We start from the raw sequence: 21,607 nt of genomic DNA, 5'->3' as shown, positions 1-21,607 counted from the left end.
TTAGCCAGCTAGAGGACTGTCAAATCTTTGTTACTAGCAAATGAATGCCGAAAGTTGGTGGTTTTGAGACGAAGGCATGGCTTCTCGAACTTACAATGCCTGTGTCCTGTGTCAAAAGGCAGGTGTTGCGAGGATAATGTTCAGGGTGAGTGTTTTATGAGTTGTTCTTGCCTAGTGTCATTGATGCCAGCTAGCATCTCAAGGAGGTCAGCATCAAGTATCCTCTTGTCACCATCAACATTCACCCTGATATGAATATCAAAATATGATTATTTAGCTAGCTATATATATATATATATATATATATATATATATATATATATATATATATATATATATATATATATATATATATATATGCACATTGTTTATTGGCCTTTAATTTCATAAACATGCACTAAAAGTCATTTATGGCCTTATACTGTAACATGGATGTACTGTGAACAAATTACTATGATGATTTGCATAACGATCAGAAGCCCCTCCATATTTTCAATCTTTCTCCTGTGTGACTGTTACCTAGTTGAATGCTCTTACTTCTTTCCAGTAGCAGCTACCAACTGAGTAAACGAACTTTGAGGAACCATCCTGGGATAACAACACATCACTGACAGTCATTTCTTTTCAACCCCACAGGGACTGAGTGCAGCGGCGCACCCTCAGCCGCAGACAGACTTCCTGAAGGGTGCACCTCACAGGAACCACCCAGGTGTGACCAGCCTGAAGACGCTGCGCCTACCGGAGGAACTCCAGAGAGCTGCACAGGTTATCATCCATGGTAAAGAAGCTCTGATATCAATATCCTGGTCCTAGCATAGATTCATTTTTCTTAGGATGACTGATGGGTAGATGATTCACTTACTCAGACAAATGTATTTGTTATAAGTCGCTTTCGATGAAGGCGTCTGCTAAATGCCGTAAATGTAATTGTAATATTCAAATAAGGATTCAAATCCCATCCTTTTCCATGAGGGCTATGTAATAGGTGCTGCATTGAGAAGCTAAGGGATTTGAATGTGTATGGTCATTGGTCAATCTGTGTGTGTTGTACAGTGATATCCAGTCGTTTGACAGTGTGACACGTGTCTTATTCTCCCAACCAGAAGGAACCCAGGTGAATGGGTTGGCTGACAGAGCCCGCAGTCTCACCAACTTCCTGTGGAGCAGGAAGAGGAAGCCTGAGGATGCCATACTGAGAGCAAGAGCCATGGAGCTGGAAAAGGCTCTGTGGAAGAAGGCAATAGAGAAAGGAGGAGGTGACTGGAGAAAAGATGGCGGGGGGGAGATTGGTAATATGGGGTGCTTTGAGCAAGGGAAAGAGGAAAGGGATAAAATAATGTGTGTGTGTTTGTTTGTTCTTAAATCTCAGTTCTAGACAGTCAACTGTTGGAGGACCAAATTAAGAAGCAAGTGTTGTCAGAACTCAGAAAAACAACTTACCACTGGACCTCTATGAGGTGTGTGTGTGTGTGTGTATATGTGTATATGTGTGTGTGTGTGTGTTTGTTTGTTTGTTTGTTCCTCAGTTTACTTGAATTTGAAGTAGTTTGTATATTCCACCCCACCTCTCTCTCTCCCTCTCTCTCTCTCTCTCTCTCTCTCTCTCTCTCTCTCTCTCTCTCTCATAGCTACGATGAAGACCTGGGTGTAGTATACATGGCTGCTAGGCTGGCAGGGGGCTATGCTGCAGTGAGAAGAGCCCTCAATGAGGTAAGGAAAATACTGTAATCACACAATCATAGACTCATATAAACCTTCTTTCCCCTCATGTCAATAATGTTTCCAAATGTTCAATAGCACCGTCATGCATTCCTCTTTTCTTTTTTTTCCACTCTTTCCAGATTAAGAAAAGAGATCCCTCCTTCTCTCCTCATTCTCTCCTTGACTTTGGCTCAGGGTTAGGAACAGCTGTTTGGTGAGGATCAGAGCAACAGCGTCTCAGTCAGTTGTCTGTGTGGTGAGACAATGTACATTGAACCTCTCTCTCCTTTGGTCACAGGGCATCACACTCATTTTGGGGTGATACTTTGAAGGAGATGATGTGTGTGGACAGCTCTGGGGCAATGAACACAATAGCAAATCGCCTTCTCAGAGGTAGCTCGCCACACACATTCATTTTAATGCGCAGCCACATACATTATACAGTACAGCGGCACACAGAAATACACGACGTTACCTTTGTTCTCTGTTGAGCAGGTGGCAGGGAGAAAGAGAAACCCGCTATCAAACAAGTCTATTTCCGTCAGTTCCTGCCTGTCTCACCTAAGGTGAGCCACGTTTCCTGTTTTGTGTCTGTGATCATGTGAAAACCTAAAGAGTCGCACACTCTGTTGCTCCCAATAACAACATCTATCTACCGTTATAATGCGAGAGCCTAATGTGAATGTATTGCTCAGTGATTACACTTTATTGATGTACTTTCAGGTGCAATTTGATCTAGTGGTTGGGGCCTTTTCTCTGTCAGAGCTGGCCAGTCAGAAGGAGCGGGAAGATGCTATATACACGCTGTGGAGGAAGACCAGCTCTTATCTGGTTGGTGAAGCTGAAGCCTCATACCACCTCACATATATCTAATATCACCAGGATGTACGGCCCCAACCTCTTTTATTTGAACCTCTGCTCTTGCCGTAGGTGCTGGTAGAGAATGGGACCAAAGAAGGCCATCAGATACTCATGGATGCCAGAGACACATTACTAAAGGTCTTAACTCTCTCAAAACATACTCATATTTAGATGCTCAAAAACTGCACTTTTTATATTTTTACTATATTATCACTATACAAAATGAAAATAATGCTGTATTTAACTTCCTTACCTCAGAAACCAGAGAAGACGACCCTTGACCCCAGATTGCCATCTGTGTTTGCTCCAGTATGTAAATATCTACTTAACCAGTGTTCCAGCATACATTTAACTGAAGTCTAATTGGCCAGCATATATGTCACTCACTTTTGCCATGTTGCTTGTTTTGTGTGGGGTTTTTTTGTGGTTTTTTTTATTTTTTTTTTTTTATACAGTGTCCCCATGAATTGCCATGCCCAAAGTTGGCCCAGCTACCCTCAGTACCCTGCAACTTCTCCCAGCCCTACTGCCCCCTCCCATTACCCGGGGTAAGACAGCACCCTGAGGGGATGGACAAACATTTATTGGATGTTGGCCCTCTTGCTAATTTGTTAAAGAGTTTGAGGAGTAGGTTAGGGTTAAAAGCATGAACTTGTTGCAAAGCATTAGTAAACAAACCTAATCTGTTGTTACCCATTCCCATATTCCTGCTCTTCCGCCCCCCTAGAACCCTGACCGGCTGATAGAGAGGTTTAGTTACCTGGTTCTGTCCAGAACACACTCAGTAGGTGCAGATGGTTCTGGAGAGGGGTTGGAATGGGCCAGGGTGACAGCACCAGTACTGCGCCGGCCCAGACACGTCCACTGTCAGATCTGCCACTCCAGCGGAGACCTCAAACGGGTGGTGTTGACTGCCCATCGACACGGCAGGTACTGTAAATACTGTCAAATACTTGCTATAATAATAGATGCGATTGGTTTTAAACTGCCTGGTGCAATGCAACTGATGGAATAGCAAAACTCTTCAAACTCTAAGCTAAATCCAAGCACACCTCAAATACTTTCAAGTATTTTTGACCCCTTATGTCTACTCAATAGCACATTTACTCTCCAAGTACAACTGCACAGCTGATTTATTTATTTTCTTGTTTTTGACAGAGATGTGTATCGCTGTGCCCGAAGCAGTGATTGGGGAGATCAACTGCCAGTCATTCAGGCAGAGGATGACACCCTGAGTGATTCAGACTGACCAGCCAATGGGACTGACTGTCAAAGCTTTTAAGACTGAATGACGACGACGATGATAATGATGATGATAGATTGAAGCTTACTTCATAACACCAGGAAGGACAACCTGCCTCTGAGGATGCTTCAGAAAAATCCAACTTGATCAATGATGATCTATGGGCTCAACAAAGACTGGGAAATATGGACATCTTAGAACCAGTTCACATACAGTACAGTACAACTCTCAGTCCAGATAACACTCAGATTTTAAAAACAGTTTCCAAGGCCTCTAGTGGAAATAGAGATGTAAATATGTGAACTTGATTGGTCTATGACTGTCAAGGACACTGCAATAAAGACTCATGATTTGTCACTGTCTTGTGTTTATTCAGTGAATAATTGACACACACACACACACACACACACACACATACATACATACATACATACACACAGTGAGTTTATTGAAGCCTCATCCTCAGATGACTGTGATTCCCTTCACCAAACAAAATGACATTGTGTTTACTGTAATGAGGAAGAAGTGTACAGGAAGTGTCACAACCATTGTAATGGCCTATTAAGGATGTACAGTTAAAGGCAATTAGTTACTGTACATTCAGAGGTGTGGTAACAGAATGTTCTGTCGGTTTTTGTGTAGGAGAATAGATAGATAGACAGAAATCAGTAAAAAAGGTTGAGGGTTAGGGTCCCTTCTTATAATTTTGGGGATAAAATCCATAGAGTAATCCACAATCCACACACCTTCCAGTGTACAAGACTAAATCAAGTTTCTCGAAGACAACAGGAGGACTTTATTTTTACATTTGTATATATTTATTTATTAAACAATGTTAAATTACATAATTTCTTCTCATAAGTCTCTTATCTCCTGAATCCTTTTCTGTTAACTACCGACGATCTCTCGCAGGGCAGAGCTGAGGTCTGGATACTGGTACTGAAAGCCTGTCTCCAGAGTCCTCTTGGGAGCCACTTTCTGGCCCTGGGTCAGAACCACAGCTCTCTCCGAGCCCATTAGAGCATTCATAACAAATCCAGGCACAGGGAAGATCGTGGGTCGCCTCAGAACACGGCCCAGTTCTTTAGTAAACTCATAGTTAGTGTTCTCTGCGGGGGCGACACCATTGAGAACTTGCGGGGCAGGGGAGGGGGCGTCGGGGGAGGGCTCCAGGGCATGGGCGATGATCCCAGCGAGGTCAGAGACATGAATCCAAGGGAATGGCTGCCTTCCAGACCCCAGGGTGCCCCCGAGGCCGAGCCAGAAAGGAGTCATCATCTGCTTGATGGCGCCACCGTCACGGCCAAGTACGGCTCCTGGTGGAGGAAAGAGGAACAGCAGCGACAACATTAAATACTACCATGTCTTTTAAATTTGTACATAGAATTGGTTTAATTCTCTGTCTTACACTTACACACACACACACACACACACACACACACACACACACACACACATACACACACACACACACACACACACACACACACACACACACACACACACACACACACACACACACACACAATAACTACAATAGATACACACCTGGTCTGATTACCACCTGTTTGGTGGTCTGTGTGATGTTTTCAGGAAGACGTCCTGCCTCTTCCCATTCCTTCACCAGCCGTGACAGGAGGTCAAACGGCGTCCACTCGCTGTCTTCTGTGTACTGAGCTGTAAGACTGGGTTTGTAACATGCTGCAGGGCAGAGAAAGAGAGAGTCAACATACTCCAAATACATTATTGTGTTTATTGAGGAAATATACATGAAACATCATGGACCTGTAAAGGGACATAGGATGCTTACCTACACCTGTGACAAGGACCCAAGCTTGAGGGGGACTGGGGGACGAAGCAATGGCTTGAGCCAGGGTTCTGGTGGTGTCAATCCGACTAGAGAACAGGTCCTTCTTATAGCTTTCATTCCACCTGTAACAACAGAGAGAGAGAGAGAGAGAGAGAGAGAGAGAGGGAGAGAGATAAGTATGGAAAGAGACAAGTAAAGAACAGTAGTAGCCCTGGTAATGTATATAGGGACTTGTTGCTCACCAACGCAGTGGGTTCATGAGATTCTCTCCAGCCAGGTTGACAGCGCCATCACATGGTGGGAGGCCGCCTAACTCCAGTTCACCCTGCAAGAGCATAAAGGAGAAATGGACAAAATGTAGGTGAAAATTAGCACTGTCAACAGTTGAAAACATATTCCTTTAATTTCAGTACCTACTCGAACCATGACAGTCTTGCATTATGATGGCATTGACTAATAGATAAAGATTGAATCAACATTTTGGGATGGAGAAGAAAGCATCATCATACCCATGTAATTTTTCCGGGACCAGCTTGCCGAGATATCACTGTGACTTCATGGCCTTTGTCTCTGAGCAGACGGGTCAGCTCTCTACCCACAAACCCCGACCCCCCTCCTGATGGCAAGAACAGACAACAACAAGCACAACAAGCACCAACAACCAACAACAAGCACAATCATATGACGAAAATACAATTACTTTCATAACTTATTTACACACATAACATTTAAGGGTATACTGTTGGAAAATACCATTAAAGCACAGCACATTGAGTTGATAGAAATAAAGAAAATAAGTCACAGTCCATAACAGTGACTTTGCTAGGAATCTTAGGGGGGTGTGAACAAAACAAAGCTATAATATTGATTGACAGACGTCTGACAATAGAGCTGTGCTCACCCCTTCAACAGCTTTCATTGAAACTTCACAGACGCATGTGCACTTCGTGCACGACTACCACTACCACTACCACTACCACTACCACCACTACCACTACCACCACTACCACTACCACTACCACTACTACTACCACTACTACTACTACTACTACCACTACTACTACTACTACTACTACTACTACTACTACTACTACTACTACTACTACTACTACTACTACTACTACTACTACTACTACTACTACTACTACTACTACTACTACTACTACTACTACTACTTGTGTAGACAATGCTTTAGTAAAACCGAAGTCTCTTCTGAAGTCTCTTACGTATTCTATAGTTATATCGGCGGCTTGATAAAGCTTATGTGCTGTTGCAAAAACTCACCTATACCATATTGACCTTAGCTAGGATTTCCTTAACAAAAGATCAGGTGGATACATTTATTGAATGAACGATGTTTGTATACATACCTATTAAGACTCTCATAACACCCAATCTCCAGTTCCTGGTAGAGGGATACGATTTTGGCTGTTCAGTATGTGGATTCTCCCTTATTATGAAATGTGAATTGTGAACATGCACTCGCTATATCTCTATTGGTCCAAATTGAATTCCGTAGATGTGTCACATGTCGTCAATGTGGACAGAGCCTCCCACCATTTTTATGAGGGACGGGAAATAAATTCCTCATTCAATCACGGCCCTGTTTATTATTAACTGGCGTGGTAGATATGACAACACATATCCTACTTTGGATATACATGCAACAGATTTTCTATGATAAAAAAAATACAGATGGAAGTAATGAGGACAACAACTATATAGCCATTTAGCCTACAATTACTGTCAGTGTATAAGCCATATAGCCAATCAATGTAGTTTATCATGGGAAAATGTGTATTAATGTTAGGAAAATAGATTATCATAATTATGCATGACACACTGGTCAATGAAGGAGTTGGAAGCTCAAACTCCACTACTATCTAAGGGTCCATGTTTGGGAATGGAACTTATATTTTGTTGTCAGAGATTCAGGTTTTGGGAGCTTAGCAAATCATACAAGTAAATAGTAATTAAAATATAAATATATAATATCAGAGAAAGTGTTTTCTACCATGGGTGTCAAACTTAGTTATTCATTAACTCGCTACGTGTAACATAACATTGCAGAGTGTGCGTAATTGCACGCCTTGTAGGCTTCAGATAGATGCATTTTTAATCTAACATGAATAAAGTGCATAATCTGACAGCCATGCCACTTTTTAAATCAGTTTTCCTCCATAAAATACCATGTAAGGCTAATTACAGTGCGGTTTTACCAAAGCCCCTTCTTTGGTATTATGTGGTACGACACCCGGAAGCAACATCAGTGTTTTAGACCGGAGACAACAAACACGTGGTTTGATAAAACAGATAAATGTGGGCCAAGTCCTCATTATCAGCCTTTCTCTTTCGTAGTGGTCTGCGGGAGAGGACCGACGGATGCCACAACAAGCGGCCGTTGTTTCTTTTTTGAACATGAGCCAGCTATTCATTTAATAGTCTAGTTTTCTGTAGATGATTGTTTATTACAAAGACATTAAGTTCGTGAGATCACTAGGTCCACATGGTCTAGCTTCTTTATTTATTATTATTTTTTTTAAATGTTGATAGCTACTGTAGCTAGCTAGCTAACAATGTTAATATCTCAGGATGGACATATTTTGATCATTAGTGCCCTCTTCTTTTTTTTTTTTTTTTCTTTTTTTTTTTTTCTTATCTGGCCATAGTCAGTTAAACTCCAAGGCCCGAACTGCTCGAACTTAGATCACGGTAAGCCTCTCAATCTCCCCGTTCTTGTCTTGATCCATAAGCTAGCTACAGAACAAGACAACAATTGCAGCCAAGGAACATGTGCTTTCCAGTGCGTGATCTAGCAGGTGCACACGCTGCATTGTAACTATTTGCAGATGTGTTGGAGCACAGTCTATAGATCATCAAAATATGCTGCTATTTTTGTCTCTGTGGTTATGTTTTATGCACGTTGCCATTTTCCCCATCATACCGTTGCCCGAAATGATGAGTTACATGTGAGTCCGTGTTTCAGCTGAACCTCGTGATTATACTTTCACATACTGACTGGGTATAACTTCTAGTCCCTAATGGCCAAATGTAACGGTGTCTTTCCATTTTCTAATATCAATCCATTAATTTCAGAGACATGGAGGTCCAGATCTAGGGTTCTTGGGAAACTAAAGGTACAGTATGCTATTACATTTGGACCGTTCATTATGAAACTCATCTTTCCACACCGTACCATGATGAGTTAATTGCATGATCCGTGTTTCACCTGAAATCCTGTGATTATACACATGCTCTGAGTGAGGTCAGTAGGGGCCGTTGTAGACTCACTTGTAGCTTGTTGTCATACTGACATACCTCTCTTTTCCCTCAAGGTATTGTGATCTACCTGGTGTAGGATTGAATCAGCCCTGCTTCAGATTGCATTCGACTGCTGGAGAATCTTCAGCTCTGACTTTCATAAACAAATTAACCATTTTCATTTCTGCCTATTATGTTTGTACAACTTGTTTGGAATTAATAAACAACTTAACTGCTCATCTTGTGTGATTTAGTGCATCTGTTATGCAGTTTGACAAAGGGATACATTTGTAGGAGACTAGGAATCCAGCTCCGTCAGTGTAAACTAAGAAGTCAGACTGAATCTGTCCATAATTTCTTGGAGTCAATACAATGCCACAGTATTGTATGGATAATGCAGAACTACAACTTGAATGCTCTTGAGCTTCCACTGGTGTAAAGCAGTGTTCTTGGGCATAATACTGTAGTGAATGGGATGCATGTGTGTTCTTCCCATTATTGGCTTTTAATGCTATTCACTTGTTTACATTGCATGTGTAGATAATGTGTGAATACAGTATACAAACTCTTTGGAAGACCAGTTCAACCAATCAATTTCTTAGTTTGAAATAAAACTTTATTACACTGTATATAACCAAGATTCACATGCAATCCCTTATCGTGTATAAAAAAAAAACCACAATATAATTACATATTTACAAAACCAACTATGGGTGGGGGGAATTTTTAGAAATTGTGAGAAGTTGGTCTAAAATAATTTAAAAATAACAATAAAATAACTTTGATGTGTTCTCTTGTCGGTCGATAAGCAGGAGCCGCATATCCACTTTAAAAGGCTTGTTTATGGTGGTCTCCAGTGCATGGTTCATGTGTCATCTTCCTGCTTAGGTTTTCTAATATATCTATGACGGTTTGGGCATGAATATTCACATGTATGTATGAGGAATGTAATGGGAGGATTGCTAGGCAATAGCAAGTTCCGCTAGCGTTGGCGTTGTGCGATGCTCTGGAAAATGCTAACAGTGCCCTCTCTTTCTGGTTTACTCTCTTTGGCACGGTTCATGTGTCATCTTCCCATTCTGAGCTTCAGAATTCTTATGTATATATGAGGGTCAACTTTATTATCCTGCATGGGGAAAGTCGCTTGGTCATGGACACAGAATACAGAAAAACTAAAACACAGCACACATTAGAAATGACACACAAACATGAAATAAAGTATCACTTCTGTATTTCAACTGCGATACTTCAGAATTGTGTTGTTCTTTGTGTTACTTGTAATGCATACTGTGCTTTTGTATTCTGTGTCTGCGTAAATAATATTGTATTCAGTGTGTTCTGACGCATTTGTGGTCTGTGTGTGTGCAACTGTCTTATGTACCATTCCTCGCAGCACTGACCCCCCCGCTGTTGGACGACAACGTGTCTTTAAGTCCTATTCCCTCCTTCTGTCCCCTCTTAGTCCCACTGTTCTCCAGAGACGTGCCCTCAAAGAGCCGGGCCATGAAGGCCAAACCATTCTGTCTAATGTAAGACTTCCCAGCGAACGTGTAGAGGACAGGGTTGGCACAGCTGCTGATGAAGGCCAGAGACGAGGTCACAGCCCGACTGGACTTCCAGAAAAGCTCCAGTCTGTGAAGAGAAGGAAAGGGTTAATCAGATGTTCCTTTTGGGGATCTGGCATTGTTAGAGGGAGATGAGAGGCAAACAACACGCTGATTGAGTACTATGATCGTATCGGATTGTGGGGTTTGCAGATACTGAAGCGTTGAGTTGAGGTTGTTATGCACATGACACACACCTCTCTTTCATTGGTGACTCTTTCAAGTACTCGGCCGCCACCTGGGGGAGACAACCACAGAGGAAAACTTAACATACGTTGATTGTAAAATGGTATACCCTCCTGTTACTGTGTTGATATGCTGTACTGTCCTGTTCTGTTCCATTTCATTGTGGTTTTAGCCTTCCTAGTGTTGGTGTTTTAATTTGATCTATAAAATAGTCTTGTATGAATGTGAATGTCTATAATGTTGTCTATTTGTCAGTGTTTTTCATCATACACACCTGCACCATGTTGATAATATGATAGGGCAACCAGAATATGCCAAAGATCACAACTATGGCCAGGATGAGATTCTCACTGCGGACCTTGCGGCGAAACTTGGTCTGTCTGAGACGTCTCAGAATGCACACATAACTGGTCACAATGACCCCGTACGGGAGCAAGAACCCCAACACTGTCTCAAATGTATACTGGAACCTCACCTGCACACAGGAAATGAAACAATGACCAACTGTGTTAACACACACACACACACACACACACACACACACACACACACACACACACAATGACAGGATTGTGAATAACTAGGGCTAGGCCCCTTGACAGTCATGAAAGAATCTGTTAGAACAAGATAGAGCAAGAATCTACAATTGGATGCTATTCAGTTTATGACGTGAATGACAAAAATGCGTGCTCTAGTCATACCATGAAAGACTTCACCTGAACAGATAAATCAAAACATAAATCATTGTAAATGAATACTAAAATATATACACAACAAAAGGTTGTCTATCCCCTGCGGGAGAACCCTTTCCGCATAAGGACCCTATAAACGTGTTCCTCCAAAGGTACCGCCTGACACTGAATATCCTAAATAACATCACACTGAACCATCCACTTCTCTCTTCAACTTACGTGTTCAGGCCGAGTGTGATTAGGCGCACAAACCAGGCGTGTTTTATTCCGTTCATCAGTGTCCGGCCTCACCTCCCTGAACACCAGAGCAGGGATGGCGATGAACAGCACCAGGAACCAGAGCCCAGCGATCACCCTCACCACAATCTTCTTGCTGGTCAGGGCAGACACCCGCCTGGGCCACACCACCGCCACCAGCCTGTGTAGGCTCATCAGGGTGATGAGGAAGATGGAGGCGTACATGTTCATGTTGCACAGGTAGAACAGCGCCTTGCACATGGGTTTGCCGAACACCCAGTTCTGTTTGGCCAGGTAGACGATGAAGAAGATAGTGAGAGCCATGAGAAAGCCGTCAGCGAACGCCAGGTTGAGGATGAGGATGGTGGTGACGGAACGCCGGCGGGCACAGGCCAGGATGCTCCAGATGATGAAGAGGTTTCCGGGCACGCCGAGGAGGAAGACGATGCTGAGGATGAGGGCGCCGATGGTGGTGGAGTAGTCGTTGCTCACGAGGCTGTCGTCCTCGATGTCTGTGCCATTGAAGAGTGGCGACTTGGGCAGGTCGTTGTTGCGGTGCAAAAAAACGCTGTGGTTGTAATTGGCCATCTGGAGGGTTGTTGGTTCTGAGAGAGAGAGAGAGAGAGAGAGAGAGAGGGACACAGGAAGACAGAGAGAGTTATCTATGGGGATTATTTTGCTTGGGTCATCAATCCTGTAACAGCCCTATCAGTCAGCCCAGTAGACATTTTACTCAACTACATTTTACAACTGACTCAAAAGTTTCATGCCTGTGTCTAATTTCAAATCAAACCCTGTGGTCAGGGCTGGTCCAGTGGTCCAGTGGTCTAGCACCACGGCCTACAGTGCACATATATGCTCATGTTGGCATAGGTTCAAATTCCAGCCCATGCCCTGCTGACATTCCCTCTCCTCCTTACTGTCCTGTCTCTCTACACTGTCTCTATGCAATAAAGTTGAAAAATATAAGAGTGGGATTGCCCCACAAAAAAACCAAAACCTTAATTTCAAATCAAACTCTAATCCTACACAGATTGGTTAATTGGTTAACATCAGGGTTGGGTTGGGTGGATTCTCTGCCAAGGAGTTGGGGCCAGGGTTGGTCTGGAATTGGGGATAGGCCTACATACAGTGTCTCTCTCTACTGTACTTTCACTCAGTATTCTCTCCTTGTGAGACAATGTTCAAAATTAAATTGTACAAAAAAGTTAATGACGCAGATACACAAATATTCACATGACGCCCTCTAGCCAGTCGTATGCTGGCATTGCAAGGATGAGGGCATGCTGAAACACGCCAAATATTAACACTGTTCCCTCACTAACACTAACACCGCCTTTGCACATCACGTTGTTATCCTCCTTCTTCCTCCTCTCTCTCTTTCTAGCCAAGTATAGCATCATTGGCCTAAGCATGTCCTTTATCATACTGCAAGGCTTTTTATATACATAAATGATATGTTTCTAATGAGTGTTGATAATCTTGTCACTCGGGTATTAAGGCTGGTGGAGGTAGAAATCAGAGGACAGCCCCGTTGTAATGCATAGAATGGCATCAGGAATGGTATCAAACACACACACACACACACACACACACACACACACACACACACACACGTTTGATCTCTTTCTCTCTTTCTCTCTTTATCTCTATCTCTCCCTCTCACACACACACACACACACACACACACACACACACACACACGCTCACACACACACACACACACACACACACACACACACACACACACACACACACACACACACACACACACTTGATAATACATACATAATATTTGATCTGATGCTTACAACATCGGTTAACAATGACATCATATGTCATCTGCTTGTCAATTTATAAACAAAGTATTTGCTCAATATTTAGTTGAAGCTTTTGTAAACAAACAAGTATAGATGCTGAAACTGCCAGATTGTAGCTCTCTTTTGGCAGTAGTAGAAAATGCAGTAAACTAAGTTCATTCTGACATCACAGAAGCTTTGTTTATTTCTAAAGAAGAAGAAGACCTTAGATCAGTGTGGACGAGTAACCATGAGAACCAACAGTACGGAATACACAGGGACAGGAGAGGCTCACCAATACATGCTGAGGACAGGGGAAGACAGAGGGAGAGAGGGAAATATAGAGGGAGAGAGGGAAAGATAGAGGGAGAGAGGGAAGGGAATGGGAACATGAATGAGAAAGAGAAGCTGTTGGAAAAGAAGGGAAGGAAGCAATGAATAGTTAAAGACAGCAGGGTAGCAGAAAAAGGACCCTGTCGAATATTTCGATAGTTAGATTAAGAAAAGAGAGGAGTGAGGAAAAGAGAGAGGGGGAGAGAGAGCAGGGTGTGTGTGTGTGTGTGAGAGAGAGAGAGAGAGAGACACACACACACACACACACACACACACACACACACACACACACACACACACACACACACACACACACAGAGAGAGAGAGACAGAGAGACAGAGAGATGGGAAGAATGACAATATGATCCAATCAGAAGTACAGGAGGATTTCTACTCACCTTGTTACCCTGTAACTGTGTCTTCAGTGGATAGAGTTGAATGGATCCACGTTTTGTGGTGTAACCCTATGGTGGGTTTCGAGGTCTTTCTCTATATACACGTATTCCGACTGTCCAACTGTCTCTCAGTTTGAAACTTTCTATGTTATTTCACTGTTTCTGACTATTTCTCCTTTTTTACCCTTTTACAACTGTTTCCCTCTCTCTCTCTCTCTTTCCCTCTTTCTCTCTCTCTCTATCTTTCCCCCTCTCTGTGTCTCTAATAAAATTAATAATGTGCTGCCCCACAGGCTACAGCATGCTGTGAGGGGAGAGAGGTGTGTCCTTTCTTCAGTTCCCCACCTCTTCTCTCTGTTTTTTCTCTCTCTCTCTCTATCTTTATCTCTCTCTCCCCTCTTTCTCTCTCTCTCCCCTCTTTCTCTCTCTCTCTCTCTCTCTCTCTCTCTCACACACAGACACACACACACACACACACACACGATAATACATACATAATATTTGATCTGATGCTTACGATATCGGTTAACAATGACATCATATGTCATCTGCTTGTGAATTTATAAACAAAGTGTTTGCTCATTACTTAGTTGAAGCTTTTGTAAACAAACAAGTATTCTTGTCTCGAAACATTTTCCATTCTCATGTATCACAATGTATTTTATGTATCCCTAGGCATGTTTGATGACCGGGGATACAGTTGTCTATTACGTAAAACAAGTTGGCGATATTGACCAATTCATAACAAAAGCATGACTCAAACATAGCTTGTCTTGCACAAACTCCCATAATGACAGTTCACAGAACACACAGGCGCAGACACGCATGGCACGCCGGGAGATCGTCACACACACACACACACACACACACACACACACACACACACACACACACGCACACACTTGTTCACAGAGCTCTCTGACACACAGAGAAGAAGAATGTTGATTATTTCCGGGTTGGGGCACGATGTAAAGAGCCAGGATGTCATAAGGAGAGTGATTGAGACTGAGAGACTGAGAATGAAACCCACACGTCTACAGCAGGGGAAGTAGTGAAAGGAGCTAGGATATGGACCTTGGTCCTAGACTGGGGAGGTAGAAATCGGAGTCCATGGTCATTGTTATGCATTGAACGGAATGAGGAATTGTATCAAACACACGTTCTCTGATTTCTACCTTCACTAGCCTCCACTGGTCTACAGGTACAGTCTAGAACCAAGGTCCATACCTCACTGCAAACAGATCTTTATGATGTCTACAGTATGTACTGTAGCAAAGGTAGTCATACCTTCTTGTTGAACAGCTTCCGGTTCCTATCTAATACACACACTCATCCACCAACACACCTACAAGACAAGACAGTTCTTGTGATCTGATATGAGCTACGTGATCGTTATGTCGTCTGTATTAACTAGTCAGACTATTTCCTCTGGTGCTTGCAACATTTCCGATGTTGTAATGGGATTCATGAACATGACATGTCAATGGGCCCTGGTCCTAGCATAGATTTCTTTTTCTGATGATTCACTTACTTAGACAAATGTATTTGTTGTAAGTCGCTTTTATCTGCTAAATGGCAAAAATGTAAATGTAAAAAAATGTATAAGAAAAAAAAAGTTAAAAAAAATAAAGTATAAGAAAACCACTTAAAGTGGTAAACGGCTTGTAGTCATTTTGTCCGGCACTGAATTGACTTGAAACACTCACTATATTCAAGGTGTTGTTTCTTTTGGCAGGGAGTCCCATTGAGACCAAGGTCGCTTTTACATTATAATTATAACTGTACGGTATCAGGGTGTAACATATTGGAAAACAGGGGAGGCTGGTGGAGGTAGAAATTGGAGGACAGGCTCATTGTAATGGAATGAGAAATTATGATTACCCCACCATATCCCCTCTCACCCACTTCAGTCGAGGTTTTTCTGGATGCCTCTAGTCACATCCAAGACTTGGGGGAGGATATTTTACGAGGGGACTGTTCTACCTTTTAACCACATGGTGGCAACCTATCCTTAAAGATTTTGTTTTTCCTTCCTCCGGCAATGAACGTGACGTTCAGTCACTGACATCTGACAGTAACTGAAACCCAGCCTGAGAATTTGACACACATAGCCTACGTTGTCATACATCACTATGTAAATACCTTTAAATCATTATCCCTTTAAATGCCTCCCCAACAAAACTCTACAGACTATTTAGACTTCTTTAGATATGTTTCTACCTTGTAAAGACCCCATAAAAGCAACGTTGTGTATTCTAAATGCCACCATAATCCTTTACAATAAACCCAATCTCAACCCTCCACAATTTAGTGACTGAACTGTATTTTTCTCTAATAATAAGTGTCCTTGAGTCAACGATGACCAGTTGTGATTAGTCATTAATATGCTAACCAAAGAAAACATCTTGAGAGCCATTCTAGGATAGATACCCACTCACAGGCCCCAGAGGATGAGAGAGAGAACGAGAGACAGAAAGTATCCAGTATAATGATTGTGAGAACTGGAGGAGGGGGCAAGAGAGAGAGAAAGAGAGAGAGAGAGAGGGGGGAAGGAGCTAGAGAAAGAGAGGGAGGGAGAGAGTATGTTTATTTAAGTTTTTCGTCTCCTGTCTCAGACAGAGTGCAGACTACAGAGGATAATGAGAAACAGATCTTTCGAGGCGAGGGAGGGAGGGACAGAGAGACAGAGAGAGAGGGGGGGGGGGGGGAGGGAGAGCCCGGAGGAGCAGGAGGAGGGACATGTTGTGGGGAAAAGAAAGAGGGGGGGAGAGAGGGGGGTAAGGAAGGGGAGGAGGAAGAATGACATAGAGGAGAGGGGGCTGTCATGTAAAACACCACAGGAAACAGGCCCCCTTCATGCTCTGAGTGACAGCTACGCATCACAATACTTCATGTCACTAAGAACATTAATTTCAATGTACTTTACAATGTGGTTTCTGCTGCCATGTATTGGGTTCCAACTTTAATGTGCAAGATTAATGAGAGTCATATTATTACTGTGAGTGTGTCAAAATTGCAGTTGATGCCAGTTGGTGATGGGGGGGTGGAGGGCAATGATAAAACTTGCCTGGATAGAATAGAAAACAAGGAGCTCAGCCAGTGTCACTGTGTCAGTAAATACAGTAAATGTAACACGACCTGAAATGTATGGCACACAGAAGGTCCTCAAGAGAAGTGGGTAAAGCCACACACAAACTACTTCTAAGTCTGAGATGAGAAGTTGAGAAACCTCCGCGGATCCTGGGCATAGGGGGAGAAGGGGAGTGGGGAGGGGGTCTTCTTGACTGACAACCCAAATCTCCTATGGGGATTGAGTAACGGACCAAACGGGGCTGGGAAACCCACCCAAAGGCAATTAAGGGTAAAGGACGACTGAAATATTTGATAAACTTTTTTTTTGAAGAGGGGGAAGAAGAAAAGACGGCGAGAGCATTAGAATGAAAGACCGATAGCCTATCTATTGTAGTAGTGTATATATATCACCGGTCCGATGGTTCGGGGACTTTCAAGAATTCAACGATACGCATGAAATCTGTCTTCTTAAAACATCGAATGAGCTCGATAAAGCGTTCATATTTGATCCGTCCTTAAAGTGCCTTATCGATGGAAGGCGTTCTTAAAAGTTACAGAGAGATCTTATAAGTAGAAGCGACCATAACCCGGCTGACAAGAAGAACAATTCGCGCAAATGTGAGATATATTTACTCTTGAACATAACCAAGTTAAATTTGGGGGAAACATCGATGTTTTTTGGAAAACGAACGAGGAAATCATTATAACTTTACGGTACCAGATATCACCTTGCAAGAGGCAGATCTCAATCTTTTTTTTCACCCGGGGTGTTCTCTGCATCTGTCTCCCGTACTTTATTCGCTTGTTGCGGGGATGGGGGCTGCGCCGGGTTCGGGCTGGGAGGAGGGGGAGTTCGAGTTCAAGTTGGTGTTTGAGGAGGACCCGCCGCGCCAACTCCGGGGCCCATCACCGCTGCGCAACGCGGACCAGGAGCACAGCATCACGGGGGAGAGGACGGAGGGCGCCCTGGCGCATCTTGAATCGAGCAGTAGCACTGGTTAGCCCCTTTTCCTGGATAATCGTATCACTATTACTGTAAAAGAGAAAGAGAGAGAGAGAGAGAGAGCGTGACAAATTGGAAAAGGAATGGGCCGGTTACTAGTCCCCATACATAGTGTGATCTGTCTCTATGGTGAATGTGAATAATCTTGATTTGTGCATATCCTATTTGTTTGTAAAATATCAATTAATATACCCTCACTCACTCACTTTTCTTCTTGGAGAAAAATGTATTATGCTTGTCTGTGTGTGGGGGATGTGTGTGTTTGTGTGTGTACAGTGTTTGCTTGTTCTGTGTGTGTCTTGTGTATTGCATGCCTTGCTTGACTGTACGTGTGTGTGTGTGTGTGTGTGTGTGTGTGTGTGTGTGTGTGTGTTTGTAAGGGCAAAACTCAATGTGGTTTTAATCAGCTGTGCGTGTGAGTGGAGTTAACAGCTGCCATCTGGATGGAACCTCAATCTCTGTTTACTGAGCACGCACCACATACACACCTCCCTCCGTTTTCCCTCCTTTACTCTCTCTTCCCCTTCTCTCTCTCCCTCTTTCTTTCCCCTCTCAGTCTACACATACACACACACACACACACACACACACACACACACACACACGTGCACGCGCACACACACACACACACACACACACACCCCTCTCATCGACTCATACACCCCCTCATGTCCTTCCCGCCCACATTGGCATACAACAGGAATACCACACCCTAGCCTTGAACTTGCTACAGCAGAAGTTACCTCTGTGTTCTACTGCACCACATAACTGCCTCTTAAAACGGACCAGTGATGATCCACACAGGACACCCAGCTCCACAGTTACCCCAGCTACTGTTCCCCATTGTACAGATGACTACGCTATGACCACACTACACCAGGGGAAATATTATGGGCTATACAAGCCTTTTGCTTGCTTCCCGACTTGGATAAACTATATCCAGCTTTTTTTTTCTTAGTTATTTGATTTAATCCCAAACTGTATTTCAAGTTAGGCTTGGAACAGTTCAAGTGTACTCAACTGTTTTGTTTGAAACTTGAATCTGGTTATCTCAGTATCTCCATTGGCTGAACTGTTTATGAAGTATCCAGTGAACTCAATGCAGAATAGTACCATGCCGACTGTAACTCTGGACACCATTTCCACTCATTTTGTTTGGTTACAGACAGCCACCTGGCTGCCACTCACGTAGGCCAGCCAATCGGCATCCCCACCCCACCGTCCTCAGCCAGTCAAAGGGCTGGCATGCATTCCCCCCCCCCCAGACGTGCCTTGGTGAGGGAGTTCAGCGGGACCTACGAGAGCCTTCCAGCTCGATCTGTACAGGTTGGTGGAGATGGACAGGTACTGCTTAGTGGTCTGTCATCAAGGATGATGATGCTACAAGTCGTTTAGAAGTAGTTTATAACTAGTTTATAACCAGTTTCCCTTTGGTTTTCATCTCTCTCTCTTTTTAAAGGGGGGGGGGGGGGGTGTTTAATTAATAAGATTAATAAAGAGCATCAAAAGTCTCTCTCAATCCGTCTCTCTCTCTCTCTCTCTGTGTCAACTTCCATCTCTCTCTACATCTCTCTCTCTCTCTCCCTCTTTCTCTCTTTCTCTCTCTCTCTCTCTCCCTCTCTCTCTCTCTCTCCCTCTCTCTCCCTCTCTCTCTCTCTCTCTCTCTCTCTCTCCCCCTCTCTCTCTCTCTCTCTCTCTCTCTCTCTCTCTCTCTCTCTCTCAGGTATCAGAGTCTCGTGTGTTGGAGTGCCCCAGCATCCAGATCACTACTATCTCGCCCGAGGATGACACTGCCCCAGCGGGGGGGAACTACTGGGATACCGGGGGTGGCTGGGACAGGGAGCGCCTCTACCTCCCCCTACTGGACCCCTTCTGCTACCGCGAGGGCGGGACCGGCGCCGGCTCCCTGAGCCCCAGCCCAGCCTCAAGCCCCTCCTCCCGGGGCTGGGTCAGTCCCGCGTCCAGCTGTGATTCGCTGCTGGTGGAGGAGGAGGATCTCAACGACGCCACTGCCCATTTCTGCCTGTCGCCGTCCTCCCGGCCGACATCCCCGGGGGGGAAGAAGAGGAGGAACTCCCCCCTGGCCTCCCCTTGCACCTCCCGCAGGAGCAGCTACTCTGAGGACCACGGCTGCACCCTGGAGGGGGGGGACTCCGGCCCCCAGTCACAGGCCCCCAGCAGCAACTTTGAGCTCAGCAGCATCCCACAGAAGACCAGGAAGACATCCCTGGAGCAGGTGAGGAGGCAGGCTGGTTGGGGCTCCATGGATGTTCATATAACCGTCCTGTGAGGCTCTGTGATATCAATTTGGTTTTACGATGATTATTTATCAACTGTTAGGGCTTTGGTTGAGTTGAACATTTCCTTTATCCTTATCCGAGGCGATTTCTCCAGTGTAAAGCTGAATTGACCGTTGCCAGGGACCGTTGCCAGGCACAGGGATGTGATGAGGGTGATTCATATGGGAGCTAAACAACATGAACATACTTGGTGATACATCTGCATGTCTCCCAGGTTTCTCCCAGAGAGGCGGAGCAGGACCAGGCCCCCTGCCCCCTGCCAGAGCCCCTGCAGCTGAGGAGAGAGGCCCCCTCCATGGGCATGGACTACCTGTCTGTCCCCCCTGCCCTGGGATGGGGCAGGACCAGAGCCAGCGCCCACAGCCCTCTCTTCAGGTTGCACACTGTTGCTACAGTAACAACATATACAAGCAGTTGTGTCTCGTCAGAAGAAGGAAAGAACGTGTATATTCTCCTTACAAGATTATTACCAGGGTTTGACGTGGGGCCTAAGTGACATTTTCTAAATTGATAGACAAAACATAAATTGTTTTGTATTGTGATAAGTACTTTTTTTGTTGTATTCGTTTTTACAGTTTTACATCTCCATTTTATCTACAAGGTACTTTTTTAGACATTATGACATTTTTTTTCACATCGTAATTTCAGTCCTTTATGGTATGTTTGTATTTTTTCTGGTATTTTTCAATTGTGCTCACGTAATTCCTGAAACGTTTTAATTGTTGTGATGAGTCTTTGATTTGTACTACTGAAAATACCCTATCCTGTAGTAACAGTCATTATCCTCAAATTATCGAATGTCTGTACAGTACATGACTATAGTATTATATATTTTCCCAGCTAATGTCTGGAGAATTCAATATCATGTCATTTGAATGCTTGAGCTTGCTCTTGCATCACAGCACCGATCAACATTATTAGTGTGTTGCATTGCTTGTCATTAGATTAGCTATATAGCATTGTAATTGGTTGAGAGAACAGTAGAGACCCTTCCTCAGCCTTTTCCCACATCTGATAGGCCGGTGATTGTTCTTACAGATCCAACGCTCTGCCACCACTTGATTGGCCACTACCATCCCAGTTTGACCAATACGAACTGCGCATCGAGGT

The 21,607-nt window shown here is 43.8% G+C and overlaps 4 protein-coding genes and 1 long non-coding RNA gene across 7 annotated transcripts in view; 3 read left to right on the top strand and 2 right to left on the bottom strand.

The window, feature by feature from the left end:
• Positions 1 to 4,143, top strand: mettl17 (methyltransferase like 17). Of its 2 annotated transcripts, none has more exons than XM_083690698.1 (14): positions 1 to 145; positions 637 to 778; positions 1,107 to 1,256; positions 1,370 to 1,457; positions 1,629 to 1,710; positions 1,842 to 1,915; positions 2,000 to 2,094; positions 2,197 to 2,267; positions 2,425 to 2,532; positions 2,632 to 2,700; positions 2,821 to 2,871; positions 3,018 to 3,110; positions 3,290 to 3,492; positions 3,721 to 4,143. In XM_083690698.1, exons 1-14 carry the CDS (start codon positions 77 to 79, stop codon positions 3,809 to 3,811), a joined length of 1,386 nt encoding a protein of 461 aa, XP_083546824.1. In that variant the 5' UTR covers positions 1 to 76; the 3' UTR covers positions 3,812 to 4,143. The 2 variants fall into 2 exon arrangements, with proteins under 2 accessions (XP_083546824.1, XP_083546823.1); XM_083690697.1 differs by having other exon boundaries at positions 1,104 to 1,256.
• Positions 4,144 to 4,316: 173 nt separating this feature from the next.
• sdr39u1 (short chain dehydrogenase/reductase family 39U, member 1) lies at positions 4,317 to 7,051 on the bottom strand. The gene is made up of 6 exons (XM_083689683.1): positions 6,986 to 7,051; positions 6,125 to 6,231; positions 5,858 to 5,940; positions 5,616 to 5,737; positions 5,354 to 5,506; positions 4,317 to 5,121 (listed from the first exon to the last, which is right to left on the bottom strand). The coding sequence occupies exons 1-6, from the start codon at positions 6,999 to 7,001 to the stop codon at positions 4,694 to 4,696; spliced, it is 909 nt and encodes a 302-aa protein (XP_083545809.1). The 5' UTR covers positions 7,002 to 7,051; the 3' UTR covers positions 4,317 to 4,693.
• A 929-nt stretch (positions 7,052 to 7,980) lies between these two features.
• Positions 7,981 to 9,113, top strand: LOC310819073. 2 transcript variants are annotated; one of them, XR_014554751.1, is made up of 3 exons: positions 7,981 to 8,327; positions 8,712 to 8,752; positions 8,951 to 9,113. It is a non-coding gene; the product is annotated as an uncharacterized lncRNA (long non-coding RNA). The 2 variants fall into 2 exon arrangements; XR_014554752.1 differs by having other exon boundaries at positions 7,981 to 8,752.
• Positions 9,114 to 9,447: 334 nt separating this feature from the next.
• On the bottom strand, positions 9,448 to 14,350 carry ltb4r2b (leukotriene B4 receptor 2b). Its single transcript, XM_083689692.1, has 5 exons — positions 14,126 to 14,350; positions 11,578 to 12,200; positions 10,941 to 11,141; positions 10,678 to 10,718; positions 9,448 to 10,508 (listed from the first exon to the last, which is right to left on the bottom strand). Exons 2-5 carry the CDS (start codon positions 12,181 to 12,183, stop codon positions 10,250 to 10,252), a joined length of 1,107 nt encoding a protein of 368 aa, XP_083545818.1. The 5' UTR covers positions 12,184 to 12,200; positions 14,126 to 14,350; the 3' UTR covers positions 9,448 to 10,249.
• Positions 14,351 to 17,756: 3,406 nt separating this feature from the next.
• The window catches only part of nfatc4 (nuclear factor of activated T cells 4), an 8,182-nt gene continuing 4,331 nt past the window's right edge, over positions 17,757 to 21,607 (top strand). The window contains exons 1-5 of the mRNA XM_083689898.1: positions 17,757 to 18,191; positions 19,363 to 19,523; positions 19,921 to 20,433; positions 20,712 to 20,872; positions 21,536 to 21,607. The exon at positions 21,536 to 21,607 is cut by the window's right edge and continues 91 nt beyond it. Of these exons, the coding sequence (XP_083546024.1) occupies positions 18,008 to 18,191; positions 19,363 to 19,523; positions 19,921 to 20,433; positions 20,712 to 20,872; positions 21,536 to 21,607 (1,091 nt within the window). The 5' untranslated portion in view covers positions 17,757 to 18,007. The remainder of the gene's footprint in view (positions 18,192 to 19,362; positions 19,524 to 19,920; positions 20,434 to 20,711; positions 20,873 to 21,535) is intronic.

Source organism: Argentina silus (genome assembly GCF_951799395.1).
Source record: "Argentina silus genome assembly, chromosome: 18".
Taxonomy (NCBI): domain Eukaryota; kingdom Metazoa; phylum Chordata; class Actinopteri; order Argentiniformes; family Argentinidae; genus Argentina; species Argentina silus.
This window is presented reverse-complemented; position numbering and strand designations above follow the sequence as displayed.